General features: G+C 46.4%; 1 protein-coding gene across 1 annotated transcript in view; it reads left to right on the forward strand.

Moving 5' to 3' along the window:
* LOC138265144 (verrucotoxin subunit beta-like) overlaps positions 1 to 24,270 on the forward strand; it is a 145,946-nt gene that overhangs the window by 43,069 nt on the left and 78,607 nt on the right. Inside the window, exon 4 of the mRNA XM_069212689.1 lies at positions 7,740 to 9,764. Within this exon, the coding sequence (XP_069068790.1) occupies positions 7,740 to 9,764 (2,025 nt within the window). The remainder of the gene's footprint in view (positions 1 to 7,739; positions 9,765 to 24,270) is intronic.

A 24,270-nucleotide genomic window follows, 5' to 3' on the forward strand; every position in this document is an offset into this window, starting at 1 on the left:
GCGCAACGAGGAGAAATGCTTCAGTTTCTCCTCATTTTTTGCTCTTTCTGTGTGTAGCACACATAGAAGGAGCAAATCACCATTAATGATTTCTCAATTTCTCCTTGTTTTTTGCTCTTTGTATGTGTGCTGCATTCTGCAGTACACATAGAAGGAGCGAATCGTCATTAAAGATTGTTTTTGTGCAGGAATGTGCCCCTTCCTGCACAAAATCAATCTACCCCACAGCGCAGCTATCCTTGTATCATGGCATAAGGGTGGCTGCATTGGTGCTCTGCAGCTAATTTAGCACCAGGGCAGGGAGAAACACAGGGATGGGCCGTATTCCTTTAAATACGACGCATCCCTAAATTTTAGAAGTGATGCAGTGCGGCGCAGCCAGTTTTGGCACAGCGGCCGTACTGCACCACTTCTAGTAAATATGCCCCAGAGTTCTTTGATCCTGGTTGCAAACACAAGATGCGGGGTCAATGGTTGTATGGCAGAACCACGCAGCCCTTTTTAACGCATGCTTTTACAACTCAGTTTAAACAACAGATGCATTCTTACCACGCATTCCTGAACCAAGCAGATCTTTACAACTACTTGTTTTAGGCGGCCCTGGACTTTGAAATAGTATAATTTACTCTTCCAACTCCAGTCTGCGCTACAGTAGGGAAAGTGTTGGACTTAAAATCCAACACCAGTCCAACAATTCGTTCCCTAAAACAAGTTGCCTGCGTGGTTGAGGAGTGTGTGGTAAAGATGCATTCACTGTTGAGACTGCATTGTTAAGGAACTGCGTGGTTCCCATTGCATAGTAAAGGCTATTTCCTGGGGTCGGTGCATCTGTAGATGCATCAGTGACACTCCCGCAGTCGAGGAACACATTGATTTTTCCCATGCATTGGTTTCTGAAGATGAGAATCGAAGTAGCGATGCCTTGATTCTGAAGCTGATGCTCAAGGTTTCTCCACACTTTTGAAGGGATGCATTGATCATCTTTCAGCAGTGGTGGTGATGCTGATGCACCGGATTCTGCTTCCAGCAAATGCTGCTCAGGCCTCAAGTACAATGTACCAATTTTACTCCTGCAACAGGGTCAATGCGTCGATTGCCGCTTCCAGCAATGTGTTGATTTCACTGGTGCAAGTATCTAGGTCCACTTCCAGTGAACCAGGCACAGGAGAAGGGGTAGGGACTTTGATATTCCTGAATGTCTAGCAACAGGAGGCAAGCCAACAAGTCCTTGGAGATTACTTTGGGTTGCAAAGAAGAGTCCAGCTCTCCCTCATCAGGGTCAGAGAGCAGCAGGGAGCTTGACAGCAGAGCAGAAAAGCAGTCCTTCCAAAATCAAATCAAATCAAATCACTAGAAAGTACTAAATCATTAGAAAGTACTTGTCCCTGTTGTTAGACTGATTAAGAATGTTTGCCTATGCCTTGCCACCAATTCCCCCAATTCCAAGGGTACTGGACAAAAAGGTTTTTTCTGGATACACATGTAACCCTCCAGTCTTCCCTGAAATGAGGGAAAAGCAAGCATGCAAGGAGAACAGCAATTCGAGATAAGGGGATGTTTGCCCTTAGAGCCAACCGATCAGTACTCTCTTGGACCTGTGGATACTACACAAGGACACTCTGCTTCCCTGCTGCTTGAGGTCTGCCCTGCTTGCAGAGAAGAAAGACTACTGGACCTGCACTTTTCATCCCAGGCTGAAGTGGCTCCAAAGGTCAGCTGACTGACCTCTTTTTCAGAGCTACAGGAACATAGCAAGCTCCAGTGACCTTCTTGCATCTGCCGAGCTGACGTGCTGGCTGGACCTGCAACTCAACCTGTAACTGGAACTGCCTGAGCCCTGCTGGCCTCTGTGGAGCAAGTTCCTGATCCACAAGAGGTGCCCCCCAGGTCCTAAACAGTTGGTGTGGCATCACCTGAAGTTTTGTCTTCTTTGCGTCTGCAAAGGGGCCCATAAGATCTTGCCACCTGAGTCGACCGCCAACTCAAAGCTCTATAGAACCCGACTCTTTGCGCTACAGTGACTACCAGCGATGACTAGCAATGCTAGATTTGCACTTCATGCTACAGCTTAGACAGCCTGTGGTAACCACCAATGTGAATCTCCAGCAGTTGCCATCCGTGACACCCTACAGGATCTTGGCACTGCAGCGATGATTGTCTGTGATGCCCGGACTGCTCTTTGATGACCATCCAAGATGCTTTCCCTGCTCCTTGTGGCCTCCTCCAATGTGAACTGGACTCTTCATGCTAGACTATCGAATGTAGCTCTTACAGCAGGACTAACCTGGTCCCCGTATCGGGCTTGCAGTCATCATGAACTGGTGACTTTCACCTGGTTTTACTGCAAGTGGGCTTTGTGCTTTTATGTGCTTTACGTACCTGAAATCTTTAAAACTGTATATCTTTGGTTCTACTGAGTGGATGTATTTTTTGTCTTGGGGTCCAATAATTTATTGACTTTTACTCCATGTTTCGAATTGGCATGGATTTTTTCTTGTTTTTTGTTTTCACTTTATTACTGTTTGAAGTGCTCCATAAATACTTTACACATTGCCTCTAAGTTAAGTCTGACTGCTTTTGTGCTAAGCTACTAGATGGTTGAGCACATGCTAATTTGGAGTTTGCATGTATTTCACCCTAACAAGAACTGTGGTTGCTGCTTGAGTAAGATTTCACCCCCTCAACTAGTACCCAATTTCCTAAATGTAGGATATCTCTAAAAAGGTAAGTGTTCTGGAAAAGTATATCTGGTTGCCACATTTGTGTGCTTGGGACAAATTACATTCTCTGAATGATCAACAAGAATGGGGCAGTAGGAGCTGTTACATAGAGAGCAGCTGCTGGATTTGGGTATTCCCCGTCACCGATGCCAATTTGTAGACAGCATCTCCTGGTTCATTGGGTATTGAAGATGACAGATGATGGACAGGTTAGTAGTCTGATATGGTAGCTTTACGTTGATGGTATTTTATGTTAGTGAGCTCCCAGAATCATGCTGAGGTCTGGCAGGCATTAGTCATTAGAGGGAGTTGCGGTCTATGTGGGGTGATACTCTTTCAGAGTTGCTATCTGGCACTGCTAAGCCCAACTCTCTATACTCTATATATGGAACTTTTTTGTAAGTCCTGACCTCTCTGGAACATTACCAGCACTTGAAACCATGGAGTTTGAATTTTCTGTCATTGTCAACCCTACATTGGTTAGATCTTCATTGACAGAACAGCTGAACCACACCAAAGATAAATTTGCAACATAATTCATGACACCATTGTGCACACAAACGTCTTCAAACCATTCAGCAAGCCAAACATTTCCCTCCTCAGCAACGCATCCAGATTGAGCTAAACTCACACATTGTCCTACAGCAACAGAACACTTTATACTCAGCTGCAGGAACCATCAGGCACACGGCACAGTTCCAATCCATGTGGCTGCCCTAATAAATTTTGTATTATGCCTGTAAGTATATTTTAAAGTTGCCAAGAATGTAATTTTCTAAATAACTCAGAACTATTGCCTATATTCCAGCCAGTTACCCCATGTCTGTTGGTACAGCCTGCTTTCCGTCCTTTTTAGAAGTTACACCATAATGGTTGTTGGGAAATCTAAGACTAACGGCCCCTAACACTATTGATTAAAACACTCCCCCGATTGCTGTTAATATTGAAAACAATCTTAACATTGTCAAAAAACAAACAGAAAATTCTGCATATGGGAATGTCCTCGAGAAAACATAAAGCAGTTCCAATATTTGGGGAATAACAATTCCTCAGCAGCAGATTGGACATTACACACCTTAAAGTTATATCGAAAGAGCAGATTCCACTGCAGATACATTTTGAGATTACAGTGTGATAAGGAGATGGGCTCTAACAAACAGGCCTTACATGAAAAACGAGTTGCCATGATGGCAAACAATGCCAAAATCTGGGTTGTCTGAAACTATTTAAATATGGTTAAAGCAGCATTGAGCAACTTATAAAAAAAAGAGCTCTAGAACGTTCTTAGAAATGTGATAAGCAGAAACTGGCCATATACTGTTAACACTAAGAGCATAGATGTGCTTTGCACTACAGAGGAATATGCCCAAAGGAGAAACTCTAGTTGGCAAATGCTGAGCCAAAATGCTTACATTTGAGCCCATTTTTAGGCATAATAAACTAATAGTGTTGGAAATTGTGTGGAACATCTGCATACATGTTAACAATAGTGGATGCTTACTTTCTGTGGTGGAATATCATGATGTCTGTAAATGAGCTAACCTAGAAGCACAGTAATGTCAAGATTAAAAGGCAACACATTCCGATGACCAAGAGGTGGACAAAAAAAAAGGACTTCATGTTTGGCGAAGATACTGAGAACTTGGAAGACAAGACCAACAAATATGTAAAATGGATTAACTAATCATTTCCTTTGAAGAACTCACGCTTTTTTTTGCCAGCATTCATCTGATAACAAAGCTAAACTACAAAACAAAAATGTAGAGCAAATTGGGTCTGTCATAAATTCCTTTTCTCGCAAGTGGTAATTACTTACCATGGTATTAGCTCAAAAAGCAACTAGACTGAGAATGAGATGCTCTCAGATCGAAGAGAGACTAGTGAGAAAGAAAATGACCAAACATTTATTATGGAGTAAAACCTCTGAAATTGCAACCAAATTGAACAATACATAATTATAATGTGATATAATGAGGAAAGATGTTTCTACTTAGTGGAATTAAATCTGCCCTCGCGAAAGAGACAATGTCAAGAAGAAACACCAGTAAGTCTCTTCTGTATGGGTACACTTACTATACAATGTAAACAACCTCAGATCTGCTGACTTGCCAAAGATGAAAATGTCCATGAACAAGGTTCTTGAGAATAAGTAGTAGGTAGTTGAAAAGGATGTGCCTGACTTTGTATCTTTGCTTCTGGTTCAATCAGTATGGTGACATTTCACACAGAGCAAATTTTGTTTCAACCTTAAGCAAATTTGCCTTTTGTGCAGAATGGTCACCCAAATTATTTTGCCTTTTTCTGGAGCTTGTGTTTGCTGTTTTAAGGCTCTGCACTTTACCACTGCTTAACAGTTGTAACATGCCTATGACCCCCAAAAACATGTACTCTACACTGGAACTCTCTATTTGACACATCTAACTTCCCTGTAAATCCATTATAAACGGAGCCTCGAGTGTGCCTTTAGCTTGGAAAGTTAAATGTGCTGCTGTGTGTATTTACACCTCTAACTTATAATATATTTCTACCAAAAACATCACCATGCTCTGACTAGGTTGAAGTTTAAATGTAGTACAGTAACACATGGCAGAGACAACTGTTTTTGCCAGATTATTATTTTTATGTATTTATAAGTCACGCCTAAAGTATGCCTTGAAAGCCCATAGGGCAGGGACTGTATATTTAAAACTAGTGTATACTACACATTGGGGTTAGTGTGGCCTCACAGTCAAATAAAAGCCAAATGTTATTCCACTTAGTAGTCCTGGCTAGATCCTCCTCTAATAGGCCTGGTAGAATTAAAATCTTTGTTTTCCACCTCTGCTTAGGAAAGGGATAGTGAAGTGCTACAAAGTAATTTCCTGCTTAGTGTTTAAAATCTGACTTATTCATGAAACCATATTTTTGATCACATAAGCAGAAAAATAACTTTGTAAAAATGCACTATAGGCTGCCTCTGCCAGAATGTTTCACAGCTAGTTCTGCCACTCACCAACCTCCAGAGCTTGAATGCACATCCTTGGCCAGGTGAGTTTATGATTCTGCCTCAGAGGACAACGGCTTGCCTCTGGGCCCAGGAAAGGTCAATGGGTGTTTACTGCTGACCACTTTGCCGATTGACTGCTGACCACTTAGCAGGGATAAGGTTTTAGGGATTGGACAAGAACAGTTGGCAAAACAAGGAGCAGCCTTAGCACTACAATCAATCAAGCAGAGAGTTGTAGAGTGTAGCAACAGTCACCCCTAAGGGTCTCTGGGCACTGAGGGTGCTGTGTCTCAGTCGAAAAGCCATGTCTTGAGCCATTTCTTGAACACCACTAAGGATGGAGCTGTTCAGAGGTGCAAGGGTAGGTAGTTTCAGGACATGACTACGATGTAGGAAAAGGAACAGCTGTCGCTATGGGTGCGATGGATGCGGGGGATGTGTGCGAGGTTTAGTATTGTGGAGCATAGCTGTCTTGCAGTGGTGTGGAGGTTTATTCTGTGGTTGATGTAGGTCGGTCCCTAATTGTGTAGAGCTTTGTAGGCCAGAGTGAGAAATTGAGTTGGTATGCCAGGGAGGGCTTCTCCTCTTCGTTACCAGGACCAGTGGCATCTGATAATTAGAACATGGGATGTCTAGGGGCCACACACACACATTCACACTCACTCATACCAGTTCACATCACGCACTCACTTATTCATATACATTCATACATACACACATGCACCAAGCATTAAATACAATTGTAGCACTTACCTTCTGAAGGGATGCCCTGGATGATCCAGCATGGCTGGGACTGCCACCTTCTCTCATTAGTTGATGAGAAGTGGCAGCAGTCCCTCACTTGTCACAGAGTGGGAATGGAGTCAGTGAGACTGCTGTCCCCACCCCAACCTTTGACGAGGTGTCAGTGATAGACACTATGCTCTGGACACTTCAGGGCTTAAAATTATTGATGCTGGCCCTCACCATGAGGGGAGGACATAGAGGCACTTTGCCAACCTGAGAAGGTTATGCCCACCAGGCTGTGACATCTGCAGCCTGGCAAAGTTCAGCTTAGGCAGCTAGGCTCCTGCACATTTAGCACCTGTCTAGCTCCTAGCTGCGTGACCTAAAAATTGAGTGTCTGTCAGGCTGACCTTTGCTCAGCTGGACAGACACACTTCATGTCCGACAAAAGGTGGAGGGGTGGCCCCTCTGCTCTTAAGGACAGGCAGCTGAAGACCAGGGCTCCTCTCTTAGACAGCCCTATTCTGGTCACAGTAGGGTGGAAAACCAGTTTGACTTGCGGGTGCCCTCAGAAGTCTGGTGGCAGCTAGGTCCTGTCATCTTGAAATGGGGGCTTCTTGATATTTGCACATTCTCTCTGTCTCACTGCAAATCCTAAGTAATCAGGGGGAAAAATCACATTGAGCGTTCTGCAACTTTTTTGTTCACTGATGCTGTAAAAATGTTTCTATACAACACTTCAATTAATGGTGTGGTTGCTCTTTGCCTTGCCATGGGACTGCATAGGCTCATCTTTGTAAATATATTCTATAACGGTACAATTTAATTTCCTGTGTGAAAGATAACATATGGTACATCTGTGTCATTCTCAAAGCCTGCTCACAATTGAATCATTTCTAATGTAGCTTGCTTTGTAACTGCACAAGATCTTGCCACCTGATCAGCCAATGATGGACTCAAGCTTTGTTCTTACTCAGCAATGAATTTGTTAAACCAACCACAACAACAGTTATAAGCTGTTAATTCAAGACCATACTTGCCAATGTTTACAGTGCACTTTCATTGTACACACTGAATAGCAACTGATCACCAATGTATATTCAATATTATAGCTGTTTGCTGTTCAGTCAGATTCGTCTTCAACTTCATTAAATCACCTGACATAGCTCTTTAAATGAAATATGTGATTCCTGCGCCCTTTTAGTCATTCTAATTTGAATCACTTTTCTGTTCATCACTGCAGAAAGTGGTGACATCAATGTAAAGTGTTATTAAGGTTTCTTACACTTTATTTTATATTTTTCCAGGAATGACTCTGTGGGACAAAGCTGCCATAAAGAATGATGTGCGTGAATCACTTCAGCCAAATACAGAATTTAAAATTGTGGCCTCTGATTCCATGGAGGACAAGGCTTCCTCACTCAATGTTTCTGCTTCTCTGAAGGCAAGTTTTCTTGGTGGTCTGATCGAAGTTGGTGGGTCTGCTAAATTTCTGAATGAAAGAAAAAAATCCAGAAACCAGGCCCGGGTCACCCTCCAGTACACAGCCACCACAAAGTTTGAACAACTATCTATGAATCATCTTGGACCAAAGAATATTCAGTACCCGAGTGTGTTTGATCAGAAGGATGTGACTCATGTTGTCACTGCTGTGTTATATGGAGCAAAAGCTTTCTTTGTGTTTGATCGTGAGGTGTCTGCCTCTGAGAGCATGCAAGATGTGAAAGGGACCTTACAGATTGCTGTAAAAAGCATACCAACCTTCTCAATTGAAGGGGAAGGATCACTTCAAATGAATGATACAATTAAGGAAAATATGGATACATTCACCTGCACCTTCTGTGGGGATTTTGCTCTTCCATTCAATCCTGTGACTTACCAAGATGCTATCAAAGCTTTCTCAACCCTTCCATCCCTTGTTGAAAAAAATGCCATTCCAGTAAAGGTCTGGCTTCACCCAATAAATGACTTTGATTCTAAGCCTTCACAGATGCTGCGCACACTTAGCGCTGTGCTGATCGGCAATGTCCAAGATGTGCTGGAGGAACTGAGCTACTTTGATATGGAATGCAATGACCTGCTTAAAGAGCCTGCTGCCACCACCTTCCCTGATGTGAAGATAAAGATTAAAACCTTTCAAAAGAATATCATGAACTTTCGCTTAATTTTCCAGAAGGAGGTGGCCAGACTTTTGCCTGCCATACGTGGAGCCGGAGAGGAGGAAATCGCACTAGTGGACCTAATAACATCCAAGGAGCAGTCCCCTTTCAGCACACTGCAGTTGACTGAGTTCCTAGAGGCCAAAGAGGAAGAGATTAATTTTGTGAATGCCTACTTAAAAGTGCTGCAAGGCATTAAAATGACACCAACTAACAGTGAATTAAATCAGGTAAAAATAGATCCCATGGTTGACTGTGTGTTTTCATTCACCTTTACTTCACTGCAGGATGAAGAGCCCTATCTTAGTGAGCAAAAACAATGGCTTCAAATGCAATTTAAAAATACACCTGACACAACACCAACCAAACCAGTCATTCCCCAAAATCTTAAAAGGTGGTTCAGTGACGAAGACATAATAAGGAAGAGCAGAGTGACTGTGAAGGCATTCATTGACTTTGAAAAATGGAACCGAACTGTGCTAAATAGGAAGCTTCAGTTCACTGTTTCTTCTGTACAGGATCCTAGTAATCCAGGAGTGTCAATTTACTGGTATGAAGCAGCAAAGATAAAAAGCAGAGCATTTGAGCCACCAAAAGCAAACTCTCCAGTTGTCAACACAATGACCCATGATGGTGCACTGTTCAGTATTCCTACATCAAGTGAAATCAAAGGATACAGGGTGGAATATAGGAGCAGGGAAGAAGATAACTGGACAGTCGCAGCATCAACCATGAGCAAGGAGTCTGTCATAGTTACCAGATTAGTGGCAAATTCAGTGTATCAGTTTAGACAATCAGCAGTTTACAATGAGTGGTTCAGCTTTCCTAGTGACAGCACCAGCTTCTTGACTACTCGTCCTGTTAGCACACCCAGAAAAGTTGAGGAAGTTAAGGAGAAAGCTGGAGTTATCACCCTCACTTGGCTGGAACCTGCAGTCATTGCAACTGGCTACCGTCTTTCTGAATACAAGATTGAATACAAGGAGCAAGCTGAACAAGCCAGTCAAGATGGGAAAGAGAAATGGATTGAGCAGAAAGTTCCAGATAAAGCACTCAAGAGTTCCATAGATGGGCTGAAGCTTAATACTCCCTATTGTTTCAGAGTGTCTGTTCTCTGTGAGAGTGGCGAAAGAAGTCTTCCAAGTGAAGTGCGAGTCTGCTCAGCCACTCAAGGTAAGACTTCCGGGCATACTGGGTTTCAGGTACTCTATTAACCTTATAAAAAAAGTCCCTATTTCTCTAAGAATTCTTGTAATTTATTTACCTGAGATGTCTATGTAAAATAATTGTTCTCACCAAGATAGTGTTTTGCCACTGGCTGAAAAGGATGCAGTATTGAATCCAGACCTAATCTAGAGCTTACCTACATATGTGCCATTACTTTATTTATCACTATTGTTATGTACTTTATAAAACATGGGCCTTGTTCCAAGGAGAAGCTAAGTGGTCTAGAATGTTTTTTTTTTTTTTTTTACTGTAATTGGCACTTCTGATAGAGTGTGGTGGTGTATTTAATGTACCATAGTTTGTGGGTTCCTGTTGAGATTGACTTTGATTTACATAGATGCTTTGAGGCAGGCGTGAGATCATGTACTTGAGGGAAAGTACATTGTACAGATTTTATTTTTTTACATTCCACATATGTACAGAAGGAGTTACAGTAGTGGGGCCTCATTTCGTTGCAAACAGTAGGAGCAATAAGCTAGAGGTATCCAAAAGTTGTCTGGGAAAGTTTTCTCTTCTTGAATTATTTTGGAAAACATTGGTCCAAATGGTACGCTATAAAGCAGAAGTTTAAAGATCCAGAAGTTTCACAAACAGTTTTTAAAGGGCACTCATTAAGGGCCTGATATAGAGTCTGGTAGATGGGTTACTCTCACAAATGTAACATTACTGTGGCACACGTTTGAAAATTTAGACAATTTTGTTAAAACATACATTATGTACAGTGATACAACATTGATATAATCAAAGCGAGGCATTATTCAAATATTATCAACTATAGAGAAAGTCCCACCAAATGAATCTTACATCCATCTTGAATTCAGAATTTTAATTAAAAAAATATATCCATCACATCTCCACTCATGATTCATATGTCTCTGTATGTTCCTTAACAGGTCAAAATTGTGAGTCCAAATTGATCCACAGAAAAAACAAGTTCCATATTGGCTTCCTAGTCCAGTCTTATTAGTTCATCCTTGTTGTTAAATAAAATTTTCTAGTCCAGTCTTAATAGTTCATCCTCTTTGTTAAATCAAATTAACTGCCGTAATAAAATTCCAATTATAGATTATTCATCTCTTTTTTTATAACGACCTCACAGCCAACACGTGTTTCGTCAAATGACTTCATCAGGGCCGAAGTTTGGTCGCTACCTAATAAATGTTTAACAAGTATCTGAAATTAGGTCTCCTCGTCTATGCGCGGGAACATCCATTTATTAGTGCCAAGCATTATTTCAAACGAAAGTTTTCCATTGTCATTTTCACTTTTTATAATCCTTGCTCAACGCCGCATAAACGCAGCAGCGTGGAGATGTGATGGATATATTTTTTTAATTAAAATTCTGAATTCAAGACTGTAGGAAGTTGGCTCTGTATGTGCTATTTCAAAGTAAGGAATAGCATGCACAGAGTCCAAGGGTTCCCCTTAGAGGTAAAATAGTGGTAAAAATAGATAATACTAATGCTCTATTTTGTGGTAGTGTGGTCGAGCAGTAGGCTTATCCAAGGAGTAGTGTTAAGCATTTGTTGTACATACACATAGACAATAAATGAGGTACACACACTCAGAGACAAATCCAGCCAATATGTTTTGTTATAGAAAAATATATTTTCTTAGTTTATTTTAAGAACCACAGGTTCAAATTTAACATGTAATATCTTGTTTGAAAGGTATTGCAGGTAAGTACATTAGGAACTTTGAATCATTTCAATTGCATGTATACTTTTCAAGTTATTGACAAATAGCTACTTTAAAAGTGGACACAGTGCAATTTTCACAGTTCCTGGGGGAGGTAAGTTTTTGTTAGTTTTACCAGGTAAGTAAGACACTTACAGGGTTCAGTTCTTGGTCCAAGGTAGCCCACCGTTGGGGGTTCAGAGCAACCCCAAAGTCACCACACCAGCAGCTCAGGGCCGGTCAGGTGCAGAGTTCAAAGTGGTGCCCAAAACGCATAGGCTATAATGGAGAGAAGGGGGTGCCCCGGTTCCGGTCTGCTTGCAGGTAAGTACCCGCGTCTTCGGAGGGCAGACCAGGGGGGTTTTGTAGGGCACCGGGGGGGACACAAGCCCACACAGAAATTTCACCCTCAGCAGCGCGGGGACGGCCGGGCTCAGTGTAGAAACAAGTGTCGGGTTTTCAATGTTAGTCTATGAGAGATCAAGGGATCTCTTCAGCGCTGCAGACAGGCAAGGGGGGGCTTCCTCGGGGAAACCTCCACTTGGGCAAGGGAGAGGGACTCCTGGGGGTCACTTCTGCAGTGAAAGTCCGGTCCTTCAGGTCCTGGGGGCTGAGGGTGCAGGGTCTTTTCCAGGTGTCGGGACTTAGGTTTCAGAGAGTCGCGGTCAGGGGAAGCCTCGGGATTCCCTCTGCAGGCGGCGCTGTGGGGGCTCAGGGGGGACAGGTTTTGGTACTCACAGTCGTAGAGTAGTCCAGGGGTCCTCCCTGAGGTGTTGGTTCTCCACCAGCCGAGTCGGGGTCGCCGGGTGCAGTGTTGCAAGTCTCACGCTTCTTGCGGGGAGTTGCAGGGTTCTTTAAAGCTGCTTCTTGAAACAAAGTTGCAGTCTTTTTGGAGCAGGTCCGCTGTCCTCGGGAGTTTCTTGTCGTCGTCGAAGCAGGGCAGTCCTCAGAGGATTCAGAGGTCGCTGTTCCCTTTGGAAGGCGTCGCTGGAGCAGAGTTCTTTGGAAGGCAGGAGACAGGCCGGTGAGTTTCTGGAGCCAAGGCAGTTGTTGTCTTCTGGTCTTCCTCTGCAGGGGTTTTCAGCTGGGCAGTCCTTCTTGTTGTTGTTGCAGGAATCTAATTTTCTAGGGTTCAGGGTAGCCCTTAAATACTAAATTTAAGGGCGTGTTTAGGTCTGGGGGGTTAGTAGCCAATGGCTACTAGCCCTGAGGGTGGGTACACCCTCTTTGTGCCTCCTCCCAAGGGGAGGGGGGTCACAATCCTAACCCTATTGGGGGAATCCTCCATCTGCAAGATGGAGGATTTCTAAAAGTTAGAGTCACCTCAGCTCAGGACACCTTAGGGGCTGTCCTGACTGGCCAGTGACTCCTCCTTGTTGCTTTCTTTGTTCCCTCCAGCCTTGCCGCCAAAAGTGGGGGCCGTGGCCAGAGGGGGCGGGCAACTCCACTAAGCTGGAGTGCCCTGCTGGGCTGTGACAAAGGGGTGAGCCTTTGAGGCTCACCGCCAGGTGTTACAGCTCCTGCCTGGGGGAGGTGTTAGCATCTCCACCCAGTGCAGGCTTTGTTACTGGTCTCAGAGTGACAAAGGCACTCTCCCCATGGGGCCAGCAACATGTCTCTAGTGTGGCAGGCTGCTGGAACCAGTCAGCCTACACAGATAGTTGGTTAAGTTTCAGGGGGCACCTCTAAGGTGCCCTCTGTGGTGTATTTTACAGTAAAATGTACACTGGCATCAGTGTGCATTTATTGTGCTGAGAAGTTTGATACCAAACTTCCCAGTTTTCAGTGTAGCCATTATGGTGCTGTGGAGTTCGTGTAAAACAGACTCCCAGACCATATACTCTTATGGCTACCCTGCACTTACAATGTCTAAGGTTTTGCTTAGACACTGTAGGGGTACAGTGCTCATGCACTGGTACCCTCACCTATGGTATAGTGCACCCTGCCTTGGGGCTGTAAGGCCTGCTAGAGGGGTGTCTTACCTATACTGCATAGGCAGTGAGAGGCTGGCATGGCACCCTGAGGGGAGTGCCCTGTCGACTTACTCATTTTGTTCTCACTAGCACACACAGGCTTGTAAGCAGTGTGTCTGTGCTGAGTGAGGGGTCTCTAGGGTGGCATAATACATGCTGCAGCCCTTAGAGACCTTCCCTGGCATCAGGGCCCTTGGTACCAGAGGTACCAGTTACAAGGGACTTATCTGGATGCCAGGGTGTGCCAATGGTGGAAACAATGGTACATTTTAGGTGAAAGAACACTGGTGCTGGGGCCTGGTTAGCAGGGTCCCAGCACACTTCTCAGTCAAGTCAGCATCAGTATCAGGCAAAAAGTGGGGGGTAACTGCAACAGGGAGCCATTTCTTTACAAAGACGGATGTAAGATTCATTTGGTGGGACTTTCTCTATAGTTGATAATATTTGAATAATGCCTCACTTTGATTATATCAATGTTGAATCAATGTACATAATGTATGTTTAACAAAATGGTCTAAATTTGTCAAACGTGTGCACAGTAATGTTATATGTTAAATTGGTTGATTAGTTAATCAATGCAGGGGGTTTAGGGTGTGATCCCTACTGGAGTGCACCGTTGGAGTTATATGAGTTTAACTAACATAATTCAGGATACTTGATGCGCCACCTCTCCCTTATGAACACACCCTTTTTCTGGCAATACTCTCACAAATGGGACGGACATCCCATCCACCGTATTACAATTCCCATAGGATACAATGGCATTGTTATACAATGGACGGAATATCTGTCACGTTTGTGAAGGACTAACCCCATCCGCCAAACTCTAATTCAGGCCATACGTATTGTAAACCTTCATTGTATTCTAATCATGCCCAACTATTCCAGTTGTTTGTGGGAGTTTCCTGCTCAAAACATATTTGAAAACATATGAAACCAAATTATGCAGTTTAAAACACTGTTTCAATAAAAACATAATAGGCTTTACAGACAGTTCAACTAATATTGGACTGCAGTTTGACATTGCTCCAATAATTTTCAAAAAACATAAAGGTGCTCATTACAACCCTGGCGGTTGGTGCAAAAGTGGCGGTAATACTGCCAACAGGCTGGCAGTAATTACCGACAAATTATGACCATGGCAGAAAGATCTCAGAGAGACAACCACTTTACCACACCGACCGCCATGGCAGAAATAACAGCCTACAACAGGCAGAAGTCAATGTTCCACCCACCGTATTAAGACACAGGAAACCGCCGCCTTTTCTGGGCGGTACCAATGACATCAAAAGCCTGGTGGAAACAGAGCTCAGAAGTGAAAGGACTAACCATTGGAAACACAGGGAACAACCATGCTGCTATGGAGCCCGAGCTGCATGTCTTACCCATGCTCTTCCACATGCTGCTCCACCACGAACACGAATGACGGCAAAGACGACAACAGTGAGTACAGCTGCCTAGCACACAAGGGAGGGGGGAGGAGAAAGAGAGTGACACACACACGCATAACACACACACACATCCCCAACACCATACACACAATCAGATGCAAAAGAAAACAAGTTATTCCCCCTTAATTGGCTGAATAATGCAAGGACAAAATGAATGTACTAAAGTGAGTGTAATAAGATCAACATAGTATAAAAATAAATTAGCCAATTTTACAGATATTTACAATTGTACAGTTCAAGGGACGCTGCCCAGTCCTCATTTTGCGTGCCCCACATGGCCACAGGCCAAAGTCCAAGGCCCCACTTGTCACCTGCATCAACACAGAGAGGACACTGGAGGGGCATCAGTTGGTAAATAGGCAGGCACGTCAGGGGGACGGGGGATGGGGGGCACCTCAGCCGGGAGATGGAACAACATCACTGGTTCTGGAGGGGGCAACAAGCCCTGTACTTGGTCCTGAGGAGTGCAAGACCACAGTCTCTCAAGTGGGTGACTTGCCCACATGCTCTGGAGGGGGCACCATGCCCTGTGCTTGGTCCTGGGAAGTGCAAGGCCACCATCTCTCAAGTGGGTGACTTGCCCACTGGTTCTGGAGGGAGCATCGTACCCTGTGCTCTTGATCCTGGGTAGGCTGGGGTTGGTGGGTGTCTTACCCACTGGTTCTGGAGGGGGCATCGTGCCCTGTGTTCTTGAATCTGGGGAGGCTGGGGTTGGTGGGTGTCTTTCCCACTGGTTCTGGAATGAGCATCGTGCTCTGTGCGCTTGATCCTGGGGAAGCTGGCATTGGTGGGTGTCTTACCCACTGGTTCTGGAGGGGGCATTGTGCCCTGTGCTCTTGATCCTGGGGAGTGCAAGGCCACAGTCTCTCAAGTGGGTGACTTGCCCACTGGTTCTGGAGGGGGAATCGTGCCCTGTGCTTTGTCCTGGGGAGTGCAATGTCAAAGTCTCTCAGGTGGGTGTGTTACCCACTGGATTTGCAGGGGGCAGGCTGCACAGCAGCCCATGGAGGAAGGACTACATACCGTCCGCCGGTGGTGACTGCTGCTCACTGGTGCTACTTCAGCTGCTGGTGGGGGGAGGCTACAGCCCATCCCCTGCAGCCTCAGATGGCTGCCCACTGGTGGTGGTGGTGCTGCTGCTGGTGGGGTTAAGCTCCAGCCCATCCATGCAGCCTCAGTTGGCTGCCCACTGGTGGTGGTGGTGGTGCTGCTGCTGCTGGTGGGGCGAAGATCCAGCCCAACCCCTGCAGCCTCAGATGGCTACCCACTGGTGGTGGGTGGTGGTGCTGCTGCTGGTGGGGGGAAGCTCCAGCCCATCCCCTGCAGCCTCAGTTGACTGCCCACTGGTGGTGGTGGTGGTGCTGCTGCTGCTGGTGGGGAGAAGATCCAGCCCAACCGCGGCAGCCTCAGATGGCTGCCCACTGGTGGTGGTGGTACTGCTGCTGCTGTTGCTGGTGGGGGGAAGCTCCAGCCCATCCCGTGCAGCATCAGATGGCTGCACAACCATGGTTGGTGGTGGGGGTTCCGTCAGAGTTCCTGCCCCAGGCCCCTTTCCCTTCCTGCCTGCTGGTGCTCGTTCCTTGGTCTTCCTGGCAGCAGCTGGGGCAGGCTCCTTGCTCTTCCTGGCAGCAGTTGGGGTAGGCCCCTTACCCTTGAGGCTGCCTGGTGTAGGCTCCTTCACCCTCAGGACATGTGCCCTGGATCCTTTCCCACCATGAGTGGGTGTGGTGACCGCTGGGCCTGTGGACTAGGTGGCTGTGGTGCTTGGCTGGGTTTTTGCAACCCTGACCAGACGTGCAGGATGGGGGAAGGTATTGGGAAGAGGTCAATGGTGGATATGAAAAGCTTTTTAGTGACATTGGGGCAGGAAGAGGGAGAAGGTTTTGGAGTGGAGGAAGAGGGAGTGGTTGTTGGAGGTTGCTGTCTGCTGATTTTGGGTACAGGTGCATGGGCTGGATGCTGTTGTGAGGTGGATGGCTGTTGGGTGTCTGAGTGCTTGCATTTGAGTACTTTAGGAGGGGGGCAGACACAGTGGAAGAGGGCACAGGGGATATGTGGATGGCTGCTGTGGAGGTGTCTGCTAGTGAGGAGTGTGTTCTGCTAGGTGTGGTGGTGATGCTGGTGGTGGATGAGAATGTAGTGCATGCAGGTGTGAGTATAGATGGAACTGGGAGGTAGGTGGAGGAGGAGGAGGAAAGGGAGACAGTGGAAATTGTGGATGTTGGTATGTCTGCATCTGGATGGTGTTTGTGTGAGTGCCTGTGGGATGATGTGTGGTGCTTGTGTTTGCCTGTGCCACTCTTGTGTGTTGTCTTTTGTGCATGCTCGTCTGCCTGTGTGCTTGGGATAGGTTAGGGTTGAGGGCAATGGGATTGGGAAGAGTAAGATGGGGGGGCAGGGTGGAAACAGGGACAATGGCTGCGATCAGAGAGGGGGCCACAGCCTGGATTGATCTCTGTTGGGCCGCCAAGCCAGTGTGAATGCCCTCCAAAAATGCATTAGTCTGTTGCATCTGGGCTGCCAGTGGCATTCACAATGGTTGACTTCCCTGCAGAGATGGATCTCAGGAGGTCAATAGCCTCCTCACTCAGGGCAGCAGGGCTAACTGGGGCAGGGCCTGAGGTGCCTGGGGTGAAGAAGATGCCCACCCTCCTGGGTGAGTGGGCATGGGCAACTGACTGAGGGGCTGCCAGGAGGGCGGTGCTGGTACAGGGGTGGCGGCTGTACCTGTAGGTGGGGTGGTCACAGAGGTGAAGCCACCACCAGTGAGCTTCCATCAGAGAAGGTATCTGTGTCAGAACTGTCCCCTCCAGTCTCCGCCATGGTGCTCCCCTCACCCTCCATCCCACTGGTGTCCTAACCGTTGGTGAACTCCGCATCATGGGTCCTGTGGGATGCAGCTCCCTCCGTCGCCGGTGCCTCTGCTCCTCCGCCAGATGATGCTAGTGCACATAAGGACACGGTGACAAAACAAAAAGGGGGAGAGAGAGAGACAAAGAATACACTGGATCAATGGCTGCACCACCATTGGCGTACACAGCACACTCACACACAGGGGACAGGCCTACACACTATGCATTGCACTACCAGTGATATTGCTAGCCAACAAGGCATGGGGAAGGGAACACACTGCCAAATCCAGCACACTTGGGACCCACGCAACCTTGACCAGTAGTCTTTGTCTACTACCTAGGTAGCAGGATTATTGCTTCTGGACCCTAGCCACCAGGGGACTTATGCTGCAATGTCAGGCCTGGCCAAGGGGTACCCACTGATACACATCCCCCACCCGGATACCACCCTACCATGCGTAAGTTATAATGATGGACACTTAACTCACCCTCTTGTGGCTGCTGTGATGCCCTCAAGTGGCCATCCAGCTCTGGATAGGCCACTTACAGTATGTAGGCCATAAAGGGGGTCAGGTTTCACCGGGCACCCCTTCCTCATTGGGAGGCCATCCCCAGCTGGGCCTCCGCAGTCTTCCGTGCCCAGCGTCTCAGGTCCTCCCACCGTTTCTGACAGTGGATGCTCCGCCTGCCATTGACCCCCAGGATCCACACTTCCTTGGCGATGGCACGCCATATACCCTTCTTTTGATGGGCATTGACCTGCAGAGGGAATACACACAGGAAAATAGTATTAGTCAGATAGTCTTGCCTGTTACACATATGGCCCACCATTCCCCTTCACATCACCATTTACACACACATGGCCCAGCACACAACCTGTATGCCGCCCAGGGGACATCCACCCACCCCCCTTACACGAGCCCTTCACACCCCACTCCATGCATTCATGCCACATGCATCTTGCCCACAGTGTACTCACCTGTTGGTCTGGAGGCCCATACAGCAGTCCGTACTGGGGTAGGACCCCATCCACCAGTCTCTCCAACTCCACCAAAGTGAAGGCAGGGGCCCTTTCCCCAATCACAGGGGCCATGGTAGGTTCCAGACACAGGTCACAGCAGCACATGCAGTGTAGCTCCTCTCCTGTTGAAGGTCAGGTAGCAAGTGAGGAATCATATAGAAAATGGCGGTCACGACCGCAGTGGTGCATACCATCACCACCTGTGTACATCACCGTTGCCCACTGTACCCCATAGGGCTCAATTATAACCAATGAGGAGTTGCACGGCAGTTCCTGACCGCCTCCCGCAACGGCACACGTCAGTGGAATTACCTCACTTCCACCTGCCCCTCCACACAGGACAGGCAGACGCCATTTCAGGGGGGGGGGGGAGGGGCAGGCCCTGGATAATTACTGCGTCACTGTTTAATTTTGGACATATAGGACAATTCTAACTGACCCATTACAATTTGACAGCATGCTTATACTGTTGTAGCCCCATTGTTCAGTTTGTGACCGGCTCCTCACTCTTTTGTCCCTTAGATTGCTACCGCTGCAGATGAATAGGAGATGGAGACGTACCCCCCTGAACAGACCCCTAGTGGACTTGGCAACAATGGAGGACAGGTACATCATCCTCCCCAATAGACTTGACAGGGCCACAGTCACAGAGCTGTGTGCCCAATTGGAGCCTGACCTGATATCTGCTATCCGTTACCCCACTGGGTGCAAGTTCTATCAGTTCTCCATTTCCCGGCAACGGTTCTTTCCAAGTGACAGTGGGCTTGGCAGCAGGAATGTCACAGCCAATGTTCTCAATTGTGCTGACCAGAGTGTTGTCTGCCCTGATTAAACACATGTGCAGCTACATTGTATTTCCCCAGGTGGAAGATTTGGCCACAGTGAAGGCTGACTTCTATGCAATGGGACATATCCCAAACATAATTGGTGTTATTGATGGAACACATATTGCATTTGTGTCCCCCTGTCAAAATGAACAGGTGTACCGAAATCGGAAGCGTTTCCACTATGTGAATGTACAGATGGTGTGCTTGGCGGACCAGTACATCTCCCATGTCAATGCTAAGTATCCTGGGTTGGTGCATGATGCCTTTTTCCTGAGGAATAGCAGCATCCCAAATGTGATTGGCTAACTACAGAGGCAGGGTGTGTGGCTAATAGGTGAGCCCTGATTCCCACCCAGTAGATGTTGGGGTATGGGTATGGTGTGGCTAAATGTTGTCCCTCAATATTTGCAGGTGACTCTGGTTACCCCAACCTATCATGGCTACTGATCTCTGTGAGGAATGCCAAGGGCAGAAGAACGTTATAATGAGGCACATGGGTGAACCATAAGGATCATAGAAATAACTTTTGGCCTCCTGAAAGCCAGGTTTTGGTGCCTCCATCTGACAGGTGGATCCCTGTGCTACTCACCCAAGAATATCTGCCAGATAATAGTGGCATGCTGCATGTTGCACAACTTTGCCTTGAGACAACATGGGCCATATTTATACTTTTGCGGCAACGCAATTTTGTGTAAAAAATATTACTGCTGGCTAACGCCATTTCTGTGCGCTATGCGGGCGTCAAATTTATACTTTGACGCATGGCAGCTCAAACCACAGGTGTGAGTAATTTTTTTTACGCACACCGCAGCATCACGTCGTAAAGGAAAACAACGTTAATGAGGCGGAAATGACATGAGCCGATTTACGACACCGCAAACCAGAGATGCAGCGTTTTTTTACGCAATAGCGTAAAAATTCGCCGCAAACACAGCCATTTCAGCAGAGGAGAGTCAAAATGGATCCCAAATGCCTGTACAGACCCCAGGAAGATGACAACAGACCAGGAACCAGCCAGGAGGTCCCACACAAGACCCAGGACAGGGAGAAGAAGAAAAGAAAGTGTTGCCTCAGTGCAGAGGAGCAGGAAATTCTGGTGAAAGAGGTGACGGAACACCAGCACCAACTGTTTGTCACCTCAAAGTTGCCAATCAGTAGGAGAGAGGCAATATGGCAACAAATTGTTGACAAGATTAACAGTGTGGTAGAAGTACGCAGAACAGTCATCGAGTGCAAGAAACGCTGGCATGACTGCAAGCGCAGGACCAAGGAAAAGATGGGCAGGAACAGAAAGCCAGCACTGCAGACTGGAGGTGGGAGTCCAGCACACCAGGAGCCCCTGGACCACATAGAGGAGATGGTCGCACCCGTCATCCCTGAGGAGATCGTCACAGGGATTCAAGGACAGGACAGAGAAGACTACCAGGAGACAACGCACATGCAGGGTAAGTCGCATGGGAAACTAACATGCACTAATGTTAACTGCCACCGGGGGGGGGGAATACCTACTACACAATGCATGTAAGTCAGCATATACATGGAGTGGCATGGGTAAAGGGGTACGACACGGGGGCATGGCCCGTTCAGAGAAAAGCTTGGGCACACCATAACACAACACCAACAACCTTTCTATGGGGGTATGCTGCCGTGCCAACGATGTTGCAAAGATAAAGCCATGCCAGGAGGGAAGGGCACAATGTCGAACTGACATCCCGTCACTCGTCAGCCAATATACCCCCTACATTAACTAGGGCCTAATTAACAACCTCTAGCCATACCGAAAACTGGAATGTAACATTGACAACTGTTGCCACTACCACCTCCGCTGTGTTTGCTGGTCAAGTAGCCAATGACAGTAACGTCCCCATGGATCATACACACCTAAATTAGAGGGTTTAGGATGACAACGTTAACAATCCCCTGAAACAAGACAAATGTTCCAGTCCTGTCAAACGTAAATGCCCATAGCTGCCGCAAACATCAGCCAATGTCATCAACATTAAGGGGGGACACAGCACTAATGTCATACCCATGCTGCATATGTCAGGGTCCACCCTGTGCCTGGGTCACAATGCAACATCCCAAATGCCATACTTCTCAGACAACAGCATTGAGGGGGAGGACACATGTAACTGGTCACTGAAATACACCTGCACAGTCAGAGGAGGAAATAGGACACTGCTACGACTATCGGGGCAATCCAATGTACCACACATTCCCCAACATCAGCTGTACACATTACCAATGCTGACATCCATATCGTGCCTTAACAATGGTATACATAGTATACACTACATTTCAACTACATATAGGGGGATGTGAAAGATCAGAGACTGGGGCAGGTCCAGATTGTTAAGTGTGCTGCAAGTGCCATCAGAGCACCCACAGCTAGTGAAAGGTCTCACCATAAGAATGGAAGTAGGGGAGGGTTGAGTAGGACAAGAAGGTGGCAATTCACTATTTGGCCAAAACCAACACCTAGAGGATGTGATACTGACAAGTCCACTAACTGACCACAATACATGTGACATGCAGGTGGGGCATAGGCCTGGGAGAATGCCCATTTGAAAGACTGGATCAATGAACAGGAACCAAGATCACAATGTGAAATCATCACAAGGCAGGCATGTCCCATCACAAATGCCACAACACAGACACACTAATTGTACCCTATTTCATTGATGAGGACGATGGATCTCCTGTGGATATGCCTGTCGAGGACTACCCTGATGACATGGATGACGAGCTGACAAACATCAGTCAGCAGACCTTCCAAGATGTCCTTGGATCCCTCCAGACTCCACCTTCAGTCACAAGGAGGAGCACAGAACAAGAAGCCATCACAGAGGATCCACCCACCACCCCAATTGTACAACCTGCCAGCTCCAATACAGCTAAGGACTCTGACGACACAGGCACCAGTTTTGAGAGAACTGTAGTGGGAGTACAGCGGGAGCTGGCCAAGGAGGTGTGGGTGGGGATGCAAAATATGTCAGCCAGCCTTGAGGGGATGCGTTCGTACATGATGTCATCTGCAGATCAGGCAGCAGCCATGCAAGAGCTAACATCCATCCTGCAAGGACTACAACAAACTGTAAAGGAATTCACCACTGCATTAAGGGAGTTGCCACAACATCTCGCACCCCAAACCTTCCACTGCATGCACAAATGCAATAATGACCCCCTCAGGACCGACCTGGCAGCCTACCATCGTGATGTGGCTGCTATTCTTAAGAACCAGCAGATCCTCCTTGCAGCAGTACTGCCCTTAAGACCCCCACAGGTAGCAGCTAGCGGGATGTCTGACTCCACATCTACACACACTCAGGTGTGTGTTGGCCCTTCACAACCACCACCAACAAGGGCAGAGGAGGCAACACACACATCAGAAGATGAAGACCAGGAACAGATCACCTTCACTTGTAAAAGTACCCAGAAGCACTATTCCCTGCCACATGACCACCTATTACCAAGGTCCTGCGCTTCTTAACATGCCAGTCTTGCAACAACTGTACTCAAACACTGTTCTGCAAACCACTGTCTATCTTGTCAGCCTGCCCTTTTATTGTCTCTCACTAACTCATTGGCAAATTCTGTCCCTCTGCACCGTCTGACACTTTACCACAGCTTGTCCAATGAAATGTCCTTTTGCACTTGTGTAGGATCACAATGGAAGATGTCACTATAATGGACTCACAATCATGGACAATGTACATATAACACTACAGCACTTTTCAATAAATAGCACTTACACAACCACTTTGTCTCTGTGTAATGTGATACATCAACCGTGCAGTAGATCACTGAATTTTGCATCCTATCAAATATCATAGCTTCTCAATACAACTGTCCTGAAATAATGTAGGCTGATAACTATGCACAGTGACCTTGATTCTACCATACTCTGCCCTTCCTGAGGGTAATATCTGAGGAAAAGATAAACTATACACCATAATGCTGTGTTGGACAGATCAACCCTTCTGCAAGGGATATCTAAACCATAAAATGGTGTCTACAAAATGTTGCTTCAATGCAAAACTAACACATGTAACATTGCCCACAAATATAAGCGAACAGTCACCAAGCTGCATGAATGGAGGTGTATGAGTTTACATCCAAATAAGTTATCATGCTGAACAGTGTAACAAATGATCTATGCGAGTTATGTATACTATACTACAAGAGAGCTTACTGCCACTCACCTTATAAGGGTTTCATTGGACATGAGACTGCAGTCAGACATAACACAGTGTCCCCAATCATAAATCTGGAAGCACTGTATGTGGCATTGAAAACATACATTATGAAAGAAAAAACCACTTTGGGATCCATAGTAACTGTGATTGGTGGTTGCAATGAATGGCCTAATCTTTGCAAGGTAGCTTTGGGGTAGCTGCCAATGTTACTGCTCAGTTGGGATTTGTTAGCAGCATAGGACACACAATGTAATACAAAAGAAACACTGTACACTCATGCCAAGGCCCTGATCTACAAGCATGCCACACATACTGTAAAGGGTTACCTACATATTTATTAAACAGTAAAAACAGAAGTGAAAACTCTGGGAAAAGCCTTACCTACCCTAATCTACTCTAACTACTCATTAACCACAACTATCCCTAACTAACCTAAGCTTACCACATTTAAAGAA

The sequence above is a fragment of the Pleurodeles waltl genome, chromosome 11, assembly GCF_031143425.1.
Source record: "Pleurodeles waltl isolate 20211129_DDA chromosome 11, aPleWal1.hap1.20221129, whole genome shotgun sequence".
Taxonomy (NCBI): domain Eukaryota; kingdom Metazoa; phylum Chordata; class Amphibia; order Caudata; family Salamandridae; genus Pleurodeles; species Pleurodeles waltl.